This window comes from Eptatretus burgeri, chromosome 1 (assembly GCF_056783735.1).
Source record: "Eptatretus burgeri isolate ZD-2024b chromosome 1, Ebu_testis_v1, whole genome shotgun sequence".
In the NCBI taxonomy this organism is placed as follows: Eukaryota; Metazoa; Chordata; class Myxini; order Myxiniformes; family Myxinidae; genus Eptatretus; species Eptatretus burgeri.
Genome location: NC_140961.1, coordinates 135847115 through 135859614, shown reverse-complemented (window position 1 = coordinate 135859614; position 12500 = coordinate 135847115). Strand labels below are relative to the sequence as shown.

The 12500-nt window shown below is 45.2% G+C and overlaps 1 protein-coding gene across 4 annotated transcripts in view; it reads left to right on the top strand.

Annotated features, from left to right (window-relative positions):
- The window catches only part of LOC147035510 (helicase senataxin-like), a 442380-nt gene extending 435761 nt beyond the window's left edge, over positions 1–6619 (top strand). For all 4 annotated transcript variants that reach the window (XM_085899538.1, XM_085899543.1, XM_085899524.1 and 1 more), the window contains 2 exons: positions 4093–4180; positions 4423–6619. In XM_085899538.1, coding sequence (XP_085755664.1) covers positions 4093–4180; positions 4423–4848 — 514 coding nt within the window. In that variant the 3' untranslated portion in view covers positions 4849–6619. The remainder of the gene's footprint in view (positions 1–4092; positions 4181–4422) is intronic.
- The last annotated feature ends 5881 nt before the right edge of the window (positions 6620–12500 follow it).

The window sequence follows — 12500 nt, the reverse complement described above, 5'->3', positions numbered from 1 at the left end:
CTGGCTCGGCCACTCCAGGACCTTGAGATGCTTCTTACGGAGCCACTCCTTAGTTGCCATGGCTATGTGTTTCAGGTCGTTGTCATGCTGGAAGACCCAGCCACGCTCCATCTTCAATGCTCTTGTTGAGGGAAGGAGGTTGTTGGCCAAGATCTCGCGATACATGGCCCCATCAATCCTCCCCTCAATACGGTGCAGTCGTCCTGTCCCCTTTGCAGAAAAGCATCCCCAAAGAATGATGTTTCCACCTCCATGCTTCACGGTTGGGATGGTGTTCTTGGGGTTGTACTCGTCCTTCTTCTTCCTCCAAACACGGCGAGTGGAGTTTAAACCAAAAAGCTCTATTTTGGTCTCATCAGACCACATGACCTTCTCCCATTCCTCCTCTGGATCATCCAGATGGTCATTGGCAAACTTCAGATGGGCATGGACATGCGCTGGCTTGAGCAGAGGGACCTTGCGTGCGCTGCAGGATTTTAATCCATGACGGCGTAGTGTGTTACTTATGGTTTTCTTTGATACTGTGGTTCCCAGCTCTCTTCAGGTCATTGACTTGGTCCTGCCTTGTAGTTCTGGGCTGATCCCTCACCTTTTTCATGATCATTGAGGCTCCACGAGGTGAGATCTTGCATGGAGCCCCAGACCGAGGGAGATTGACTGTTATCTTGAACTTCTTCCATTTTCTAATAATTGCACCAACAGTTGCCTTCTCACCAAGCTGCTTGCCTATTATCCTGTAGCCCATCCCAGCCTTGTGCAAGTCTACAATTTTGTCCCTGATGTCCTTTGACAGCTCTCTTGTCTTGCCCATTGTGGAGAGGTTGGAGTCTGATTGATTGAGTGTGGACAGCTGTCTTTTATGCAGATAACGAGTTCAAACAGTTGCAGTTAATACAGGTAATGAGTGGAGAATGGGAGGGCTTCTTAAAGACAAAACTAACATGTCTGTGAGAGCCGGAATTCTTACTGGTTGGTAGGTGATCAAATACTTATTTCATGCAATAAAATGCAAATTAATTATTTTAAAATCGTACAATGTGATTTTCAGGATTTTTATTTTAGATTCCGTCTTTCACAGTTGAAGTGTACCTATGGTAAAAATTACAGACCTCTACGTGCTTTGTAAGTGGGAAAACCTGCAAAATCGGCAGTGTATCACATACTTGTTCTCCCCACTGTAGCTCTCCGTCCCCAGTCTAATGGGAATTAAATGTACGTGCGCTGTGCATTATTTTAAGTTTGGATTTTTACACCCCTTATAACAACAACAACAACACGCCTTCACCTCGCTTCCTCCCACCATCCTCGACCGGCACCATTGCCCGGGTGCGTGTCAGCAGGTACGTGGGCGGAGTCACCAGGACCTGACGCCTCTCTCGCCCAATCCGGGGAATGCGAGGAGGTTGCCGACGGTCGACCAATAGGTGCAGGCCACGCTGGAGGAGGGCGCGCCCAAAAACGACGGAGCAACAAATGTTTGTGCCCGTCGGCTCGAAGCGCTTCAATCTGGTTTTTGGCGCTGACTGCATCGCACGCTTGCGTCCAGTCTGGTCGAGTGCGCGTCCAGACTCTCGAGTGTGCGTCCAGTCTTTCGACTGCGCGTCCAGTCTGCTGGAGTGTGCTTCTCTGTCCAGGTCCATTGCTGACTGCATCGCACGGATCCGAGGCATCTCGCTAGCGCCTGGTTCTGCGGACCGCATCGCGACGCTGGTCTGGGTCGCTCGTGAGCTCGAAGACCACACTAGGTGGACAGGTCCGAGGCAGGTTCTGGTCTTCATTTCACCTTCCATCCGAGCTGGAGGCCTTAATAAAGACCACTTTGGGTCCAATTCTTTTGGGTGTGTGTGTGTGTGTGCGTGTGCGTGTGCGGCGCCAATCTGCTAAGTAATGAATTGTTAAGTGCCTTGCTGTACATACGTGCTTATCAATATTCGGATAACTCTGCCTTACGTGCTCCCATAATTTCCCAATTGTTTAATAAATATCCCCAACTGGGAAATGTATCAGCTCGTTCGTGTCCTTTCCTCCATTGGCTTCGCGTGCTGCGTGTTGGAAAATTAGCAAGGCCGTTGTGCGGCTGTAAAGGGGCATTTGGACTGACGGGACTTTGGTGACCGTCCGCTCTGGTCACACACGGTTCGAGTACGCTAGCGGCTCGTTCCGTACGGATGCCGTCGAGGGTGTGAAGACTCAGTAAATCGCCACGTGGATCTTTAGGTATTTTTAAAATAGGCAAATAATCCTGTACCATGTGGAAGAAATATTTACGCTTCACGGTCCGATAAGGGCCCCGTATTCTTCGGAGTTTTCCAGAGAAGTACAATCTAATTTCCGGGTGATCGGTGGAGTCGACTCTGCGGCTCCATCTAGCAGTCGTGCACTTCGCCGACGCCCGGCCCGCAACAATATATCTTCCATCATGCAAAAACTGTGGCCAATTCAGGAATTGGCAGGTTGGAGTCAGTGTGATTACCGATTACAGTACATACTGTATACCACCCAAAACCCTTGAGTAGCCTTCATCGAAAATCAACGTTGCATTTATCTCGACATTTCAGGGAGATTTTCACAAACATTAATCTTTATAACTGGCTGTGTGACGGCTGGAAAAAGAAAAAATTTGGCTCAGTAATTTTGAAAACACGTTTATACAGCAAACTGCTTGGAAATCATGTGTTAGTTCATAACAACTCTCTCAGGATGACGAAGCACGAACCACTCACTCGGGATGATGGGGCACGAACCACTCGCTCGGGATGACGGGGCACAAACTACTCACTCAGGATGATGGGGCACAAACTACTCGCTCAGGATGATGGGGCAAGATCGACTCACTCAGAATGACGGAGCACGAACGACTTGCTTAGGATGACATGGCACGCCAAAAGCGTCCGCAGTGGGTGAACGATTCGCTCAGAATGACGTTGTGCGGTGGTTGTTGTTATTACTGAATTAAATCCACGCTGCAGCGAAAACATATTAGAACACACATTATATGAGGATCACCTGTATACCCATATATGTACCTCCACCTTGTAGAAACTGCCGACAGTACATCCCAATCAGAACATGAACTGTACCGCCGTCAACTGTAGGGCTCTCAGCAAGCGGCTTAATCACTCAAGCAAGCACTCCCTTAAATGGTTAATAAGAACGGCTGGCTTAGCAAGTGATAGCTATGTCCAAACTATGTCTGAATTAGATAAATGAACACACTTTTTTTGGAGTCGGACCTGCTGCCAAGTTCAATTCTGGAGCTTAAATTTTTTTACTTGGCTTCGTTTAAGAGATTCTCAAGGTTATATTGCATATGCAGAAATGAACGCTGGTGTGTCCAGGCGTTTATAAACATTGCATGTACCCAGCGATTCGTAGCTATGATGAACAGGCTTTAAATAATATGAGTGAGGAAAGTGGGGACAAAAAAAAAAAAAACGTTATCATTAATAAATCATTATGGCCTGTTCAAAGTCAAGGCATTGTTGAGCAGGCCAAAAAACATGGTGGCTTCAGACCCCAGTGAGGTAACCCAGGATACGCCTTAAGACCCCAGAGAGCGAGATGCCCGAGGATGGCTCCTGATGAAGGATTAATTAAATAAGGCCATTAACTTTATTCAAAAGTGGTGTTTTATTTAACCCAAACACCCAATTTTAACTCATGCATTTCCTTAGAGTTCCATTTGTATGCATGCAAAGTTTCAGGCTATTAGGTTTCATGGTTTTGGAGTTATGGAGAGGACACACACACACACACACACACACACACACACACACACACACACACACACACATTGACATTTATTAGTATATATCTCACTTTAATTTTTTTTTAATGTGACCTTGAATTGAGATGAAATGGCACGGGGTTGACATCTCACGCAGGCGGATACACATTCATTTAATTTCCATTTTCTCCCCCCTAAAATCGAGAAGTGACAATCAAACCTGTCTGTCCTATGCAAAAAGTTGGTCTTCACCAGTATAGTCGCCTTGTAGTCACATCACTTGCGTCTCATTTGTATTCAGCCTTTTTACTCCTTCCCTTTTCCCTGGCTCAGCACTGTTTGCTCCCCTCTCCCTACTCCTCCAGGTTCCTATACAACAAACACCAACTAAACACCGCCCTCACTCGTGCAAAGATGTCCCTCATTATCCTGGGCCACCTGAACACATTGATGGTATGAAACCTCAACAGGGATATCTACCTTCCCACCCCACCCCATTTCTCTCACCAGTTGCAAAAATTCCCAAAATTAAATAATGCATACAAATAATGGATTATTGGAAACAGTATTGTGAATGCTTCACTGAGATTGCTTAGAGTGTCATTTGGCATGAAAATAAATATTTGGACCCAACCTTTGCAACTGCTTGTTAGCTTGACTTTTTTTCTTTTTTTTTCTTTCTCTGATCCACCCAGAAATTTCCCCTCTGGAATGCCCTCATCAAAGATGCTCACCAACGCAAGGTCATTGTGAGCACGACCAAAGCAACAATGAGCAGGAACATCAAGATGATCTTTCAAGAAAGGAGTGCCAATGGAAAAAGTTTTGGAGAGGGGATACACAGAGGAAAAGCAGTAATGTGTGAAAAAGCACCACCATTGTCTGTTACTAGGCAAGAAGATGCAAACATTTCACAGAATCTTTCACCTCCTGAGCAGCCGCACACAAATAAGAATGGCATCAAGAGTGTTGCGGAAAGAGGTGTTTTAACACACGTGACAAATGAGAAAAGTTTCAACGCTGTGATTCCATCGATCACTCGGCCTTATGGGGATTCTTTTCTTACAAATCTCCCACAGCGGAGAAATGAAGGCCTCACTGTGACTATTTCTAACAATTAATTCCTCAGGGCCTCTTCAAAATGATAGCACACCTCTTGAAGTGACTCGAACCATGGGTGCAGCCATAATTTTTGGCCAGACACATCTGGTGAAGCTTCTCCTCTGTCTTTGTACACCTATCCAAAACTTATTTCCAACCCATTGCTTTCTTTTTCTCAACCTCACACCATTGAGGAAAGCCGTGACTGTGGTCTGTATTGTTGCATTTGATGTTTTCCCTCTGAAGCTCGTTACCCACTTACCAGAGCATCCTTTCCTTTCATTCTCCCTTTACTTTCAGATTGCCATTTTCATGTTTCTTTCTTCCCATATTATTGGATGGCACATTGTTATTATTTCATGAACTGTCGTCAAGTGTTGCCGCACCAATAAATCCATTCGTGTGTTTGGAAATACTTGGATTGCTTGGAGACCTTTATTCAGTGTTACGATAGTCTGTGAAGGATTGTACAAGCAACTTAAAGGTTTTTATGAACCATTTCAGGTTTTTTTCTTCTTAATTTTGTCTCATTGAGGAACTAAATAGAGGGCTATTTGTCAGACTGACAGAGCATCATAGGGGAACAGGGAGATGAACAATTGCACTTCAGTGGCAGAAAGGAAAATGGTTGGGGGGAGAGGGGGGGTGGTAAGCGGGGATTAGGAGGGCAGACGCGAGCATGGGGTGACTACAGGTTGAAGCACGAGATGATGCTGGGAAGCACTGTCGAAAGACTGGAAGGAAAAGCAAAAACAGCAGACATAGGGTGGGATGATTTGGCTGACAAAATAATTGAAGGATGAAGGAATGGAGATGAATGTAATCTGTTATTTGAACACAATCAAATGGGCTACATTATTGGAATCGGGTAGCGTGCATTTCCTTTGCCATCATAGTGCTTGAACCCGTGAATGCATCAAATCGATGACAGGCTGATCAAGACTTTTGCTGAATGTGTAGCAAAGTTTTGTTGTGTATTCCTCACCTGGAAGCGATGGAATGGGCTGTAGCTTCTTGCTTGGGCACCGTTGCCATTTTGCATAAATGTTGTGTTAATGCTCTAATAGTGCCTTCTTTCTTTTTCACAGTGAAGAAGTTTTCAAATTACTCTTCGAGATTTAGTTTGTAAGTACAGATACAATTTGTTGCCTTTGTTTTAGTAAACGTGCAATTTCGTCTGAAGACTATAAATGCAAGATGGTCTTTCAAGTCTAATGCCTTTTAAATTGGTATCGATATGTGCAACACTGGAAACAAACTGGACTGCCTCTAATCAGTTATAGCAAATACTGTACATGCCTACTTAAAAAAAGGAAAGAAGGTCCATCCATCTCGTGGCGTCGTCTTTGACCTGTTCTTCAAGGCATGGTTAGAGGTTAGACGGCGACCTCTCATGGCTGAATTCGGTTTATTTTCCACATCACTTTCCTTCTGATATTTGGGGTTTGATTTATCACCACGTGTTGTCTAAATCCTGCAAACATGATAGTGCTTCCAAATTAATGGCTGATATTGTTCCCTCCCACACTGCCTGAGTGACTGGTGTGTTTAAAAATAAAATAAAGACTAATGAGACAAATAAAAGCCTTTGTCCTAAAAATCCTGAAATGGTTCTTAAATCCTTCAAGTTGCACTTGTACCACGATTATATTTTCTTTTATTTATTTTTTGGTTAGGCCTAGTATATTACTTTGTTCTGTTGTTCCTTTCTGAATTCACATTTGCATTTTGGAGGCTGCAAATATAAATTGTTTTATACATTGTGAAATAAAATGTTCTTGCTTAGCTGCTTTTGAGTTTTGACGGCCTTTTTCAACATCCCCTTGTGTGAGGTTTCCTTCTTACCACTATATAGCCAGTCATCAACAAAATTAGATGTTCCAGCTCTTGCTGTGAGATATTGTGCCTTTCTTTGAGTAAGGAAGGGTTGGAAACCACCAACATACCTGTCTCGGATGTCCCAAGCATTTTCATTGGGACAAGCAAAGGGACCAAGTGAAATGGCAATTAGTAAATCGCGAATGAGATTGCTTGTTTATACAGACCATGTTGACACATCACTGACCCATCCTGCCTCTTCAGGATGGAAGGTTATTGTATTAATGTTGTGATGAGATCAATGTTGATGTGGACATGGCCTTTAGAAGAGTAAATTGGTGTCTGATTTGTGTGAAGACTTCGAAATGCCACTGTTTAATTGTTGGTGTGCTTCAGGAGGGCTGCTGAGAAAACGATATTTTTGGCAAACTAGAAACACCTGCTTCCCTTTGGGAGTAGTCTTTGGGGGGAAGGTAGTGTGGAAGGGATAATGGGGCAAATATGTTTTGTGCCATGATTAATCAACCTCCCCTGTCTGCAGCAGGGTCAGTAAAGCACTTGCACTGTGGCACATGTACAGGTGAAAATTGGAAGTTGTCCCCCACCCCTCCCTCAGTGGGAAGGGACGAGAGTTGTGCCCATGACCTGACCCTGGGTACAACCAACACCTATGCAAAATTTGGTGGAGATTGGCACAGCCCTATTTTTTTCTCCAATTTGCAGATATACATACACACGCAGCAGTGTTCGAAATAAGCGGTGGTCCGGGTGCCAAAGGCCACCAAAAAATTCCGTCCTCAGTGGCCTGTGCGGCCACTCGTGTCAAAATCTTCGATATATGCAATACATACTTATGAGAAGTGAGGAGGTTGAAGTGGTTGGTTGTGTTTGTGGTGAAGAGGTCGGGCGCAGGTTGTTGTGGGAATTTTAGAAGGCATGACAATTATGGTGAGGGTTGTAGTATTGTAGTGAGTGTAGTGAGGGTCTGAGAAGAGGCGTCGGTTGCTTTACGGTGCACCGTTTGAACAGGAAATGGTGCGCGGTTTGAACAGGAAGCTAAAGCATATCCTCATGACGTCACTGTCCAGCCCATGGTGTTCATGCATACATGGCGGGGTTCGTGTGTGAAATAGAGGGAAGTAAAATATGAAGGAATAAAGGGTTGAAGACTTATCTAAAAGCCCTATGCAGCGCATCTTGTCCCATGTACCCATTAGATATATGGAAGGGGCTAACTAAACGAATACTCATGAGATAACTGTCTTGGGATCGTGATATGTTTGGATTGTCTTGGAGGAGTGCAGGCTTTGCAGAGCCGCAACAATATTGTTCATGTAATGACAGACACGATGGGATCACCTTGCCCGGACCAACTGCCGGATTTCAGCACATGCACACAACACGTACAGGCCAGATAAATATAACCAATCAAACAAGCATGTAATTCAACAATATCATTACATCTCCCCTTTCAGTTTGAAGAGAAAGACAGTTCGAATAGCAAAAACAGATTTATGTTCCATGAAGATAGAAAAACAAACTTTATAACCAGCTCACAAACACTCAAATGCCATGCAATAATGATTTTGATAGAACGTCGTCCTTCAGCCTTTGAGGCAAGGCACTGGCGCGCTGTGATCTGCGGCTTGGAGGTTGAGGAAATTGGGAGTTCTCAGCACTTGAAGGTGGTGTTCATGCCATGTCCACGATGCTCTGTACTTCGTGTAGCTCTAGAGTCTAGAGTAATGTTTAATTCTCCAACATCCAGAAGTGGGAGAATGGTCACTGGCTCAGATGGAGATTTCCACAGGTGTCGCCTGTTGCGGCGGTAGGATCTACCTTTGGCTGTGGTATCTAGGTACGATCTTGGTGTGGAAAGTTTGCTCGATACAACTAGCCCTGTCTGGGTACCCAGCCCTATCTGGTCTTGACGTGGGCAGCATCACCTACTTGGAACTCCATAAGAGGTTTTGCCCCTCTATTATAGAATTTGATGCACTGCCTCTGGCAGTCTCGGCACTGCTGACAAGCATCTGATATGACACCTGGCTGGAGGCTTTTACTGTAAGCAAGTAATTTGTCCCTTCGCCTCCTGTTCATCAAGAGTTGAGCTGGAGAGAGTGTCATTCTGCTAATTGGAGAGTTGCTGTAGGCAAGGATTGCTAGTTGAGTGTCAGTACCATCTTCATGTGCCTTTCGCAAAGCCTATTTCATGGTCTGAATTGCATACTCAGCTTGACCGTTGGATTGTGGATATGTTGGGGACGAGGTTGTGAACATTATGCCCCATTCGTGTCCAAAATCCTTAATTTCTGCGCTACCAAAGGGAACATTGTCGGTGAATTCCTCTTCCGGTATGCCATGGCGTGAAAAGTTCACTTTCATTGCTGAGATGACTGTGACACCTCAGGAAATTTTGAGTAGTAGTCCACCAGAATGAGATAGTCTTTTCCACCGAAGTGAAATATATCAGCACCCAGCTTCTGTCATGGGCAATCAGGGATGCTGTGCGGGATGAGTGGCTCTTTCTGATTGGCAGGCTGAAATCTGGCACAGACCCACACTCAGCAACACGTGATTCCATGTCTCTTGACATGCCTGGCCAGTACAAGATGGGCCACGCGCCTTGCACTTTCCCACTCCTAGATGCCCTTCATGAATTAAAGCCAACATGTCCTGTTGCATTGCAGCTGGAACGATGATCCGCTCGCCACAGAACAGTAAACCTTCAGACTTATGGGTGTTCTCCCGAACAGGCCAGAACAGTTTCACCATCAAAGACACTCTGGCTCGATGTGCAGGCCAACCTTGTGTGATGGTAGTGCTGAGCTGTTGAAGCGCTGAATCGAGCAATGTCTCACGTTGCAGTGTCTTCATTCTGCCAGTGCTGACTGGAAGTTCAATGACCAATTGATGTACGCGAAGGTGTATGTCGTCTTCCAGCATCATCATGTAGTGGCAAGCTTGATGGCACTCTGGGGAGAGTGTGTCTGCGATGTATAGATACTTTCCTGTGACGTACTGCACTGACAGTGTATCGGAGAAGGTGAAGCACTCACTTTTAAATGATTGCTTGCTTGTATGTGTGTAAATAAATAATTATTTATTGTTATTTCAAATCAGTCTCAGTTGTCTTTTCTTTCATTGGTCCGACAGTGTACAAGCAGAGTTGGATGGGAAGTTATACCCCACCTGATTTGCTCTGTTAACCGGTGCTGCACATACAGTGGGGAGAACAAATATTTGATACACTGCCGATTTTGCAGGTTTTCCCACTAACAAAGCACATAGAGGTCTGTAATTTTTATCATAGGTACACTTCAACTGTGAAAGACAGAATCTCAAACAAAAATCCTGAAAATCACATTGTATGATTTTTAAATAATTAATTTGCATTTTATTGCATGAAATAAGTATTTGATCACCTACCAACCAGTAAGAATTCCGGCGATCACAGACCTGGTAGTTTTGTCTTTAAAAGCCCTCCCATTCTCCACTCATTACCTGTATTAACTGCACCTGTTTGAACTCGTTATCTGCAAAAAGACAGCTATCTACACTCAATCAATCAGACTCCAACCTCTCCACAATGGGAAAGACCAGAGAGCTGTCTCAGGATATCAGGGACAAAATTGGAGACTTGCACAAGGCTGGGATGGGCTAGAGGACAATAGGCAAGCAGCTTGGTGAGAAGGCAACAACTGTTGGTGCAATTATTAGAAAATGTAAGAAGTTCAAGATAACAGTCAATCTCCCTCGGTCTGGGGCTCCATGCAAGATCTCACCTCGTGGAGCCTCAATGATCATGAGAAAGGTGAGGGATCAGCCCAGAACTACACGGCAGGACCTGGTCAATGACTGGAAGAGAGCTGGGACCACAGTATCAAAGAAAACCATAAGTAACACACTACGCCGTCATGGCTTAAAATCCTGCAGCGCACGTAAGGTCCCTCTGCTCAAGCCAGCGCATGTCCACGCCCGTCTGAAGTTTGCCAATGACCATCTGGATGATCCAGAGGAGGAATGGGAGAAGGTCATGTGGTCTGATGAGACCAAAATAAAGGTTTTTGGTTTAAACTCCACTCGCCGTGCTTGGAGGAAGAAGAAGGGTGAGTACAACCCCAAGAACACCATCCCAACCCTGAAGCATGGAGGTGGAAATATCATTCTTTGGGGATGCTTTTCTGCAAAGGGGACAGGAAGACTGCACCGTATTGAGGGGAGGATGGATGGGGCCATGTATCGCGAGATCTTGGCCAACAACCTCCTTCCCTCAACAAGAGTATTGAAGATGGGGCGTAGCTGGGTCTTCCAGCATGAAAACGACCCGAAACACAGCCAGAGCAACTAAGGAGTGGCTCCGTAAGAAGCATCTCAAGGTCCTGGAGTGGCCGAGCCAGTCTCCAGACCTGAACGCAATAGAAAATCTTTGGAGGGAGCTGAAAGTCTGTGTTGCCCAGCGACAGCCCCGAAACCTGAAGGATCTGGAGAAGATCTGTATGGAGGAGTGGGCTAAAATCCCTGCTGTCGTCTGTGCAAACCAGGTTAAGAACTATAGGAAATGTCTGATCTCTGTAATTGCAAACAAAGGTTTCTGTACCAAATATTAAGTTCTGTTTTTCTGATGTATCAAATACTAATTTCATGCAATAAAATGCAAATTAATTATTAAAAAATCATACAATGTGATTTTCAGGATTTTTGTTTTAGATTCCGTCTTTCACAGTTGAAGTGTACCGATGATAAAAATTACAGACCTCTACATGCTTTTTAAGTGGGAAAACCTGCAAAATCGGCAGTGTATCAAATACTTGTTCTCCTCACTGTATCTGTTTCACTCGCTAGAAGATCACCAGGTGTGGCGCCAAGGATGTGGCCTCTAGTTAGGTTGCTGTGCCAATAGAAAGGTATTGCGGAAACATCGAAACATACCCTGCTAGGCCGGTAGTCTAAGCCAAGCGGCTATGGCTGTATAAGAACTGCAGCCTGTTGAACCGCGGAGTTATTTGTGGTCGGCTGCTTCAGGACTGGGTGTTCGGGAGAAGCTCGAGTGCTTCCCCTCATGGCAAACCTCGAACCACGGGGCCATAACAGTATCATTGGTAATTTGGGGAGAATGCATTTAAGTGTGTTCACCCTTTGCAGTTTTCACAGTCCACCCTGGTGGTTTGGGATCCCAGGGTCCTGAGTTCAAGCCCCGTTGGCTGCTGAATTAACACCAGGGGGTTGACTCAGCCTGTCATCCTTCCGAGGTCGGCGAAATGAGTACCAGAATACTGGTCCCGGTGTATGCCCCGGTAAGAATAGGTGTACCATATCCCTGTGTGTCGTAAGAGGCGACAAGGGTTGGCGTCAGGAAGGGCATCCGGCCATAAAAAAAAACAAGTGCCTCAAGAAAAAGCCAACCCCTCCACAGCAGGGAAAAATGGCTGTAAAAACGGTCATTTTATTTTACAGTCCACCCTGTTTCCCAGTCGAGAAAAGTCACAACAAGCAATTAGCAACGATGAGTCAGTCTGGTGACCAACAACCAAGTCACTTATTTTCTATCAGTGAGAGGAACATCGGCACCGATTTTTCAGTTGACACGAGCTGAGGTCAGCGTTTTACCCCGGTGGTTATGGACACACATAAACCATCTGCATTTACACTCCAAGTTGTCAACAATTCCATCCATCCATCTATTGGGACCATACTCTGTGCAGAGCGTTGGTGCTGCCTAAGCAGTCTCCTTGGCTGTTGCATACAATCCTGGACGGGTCAAACAAATCCACCATTTCCACATATGGTGAACGATCGATAACTCTCATTCTTGGCCTGGGGCGTGTTTACCGATGGATTTTTATCATTGCTG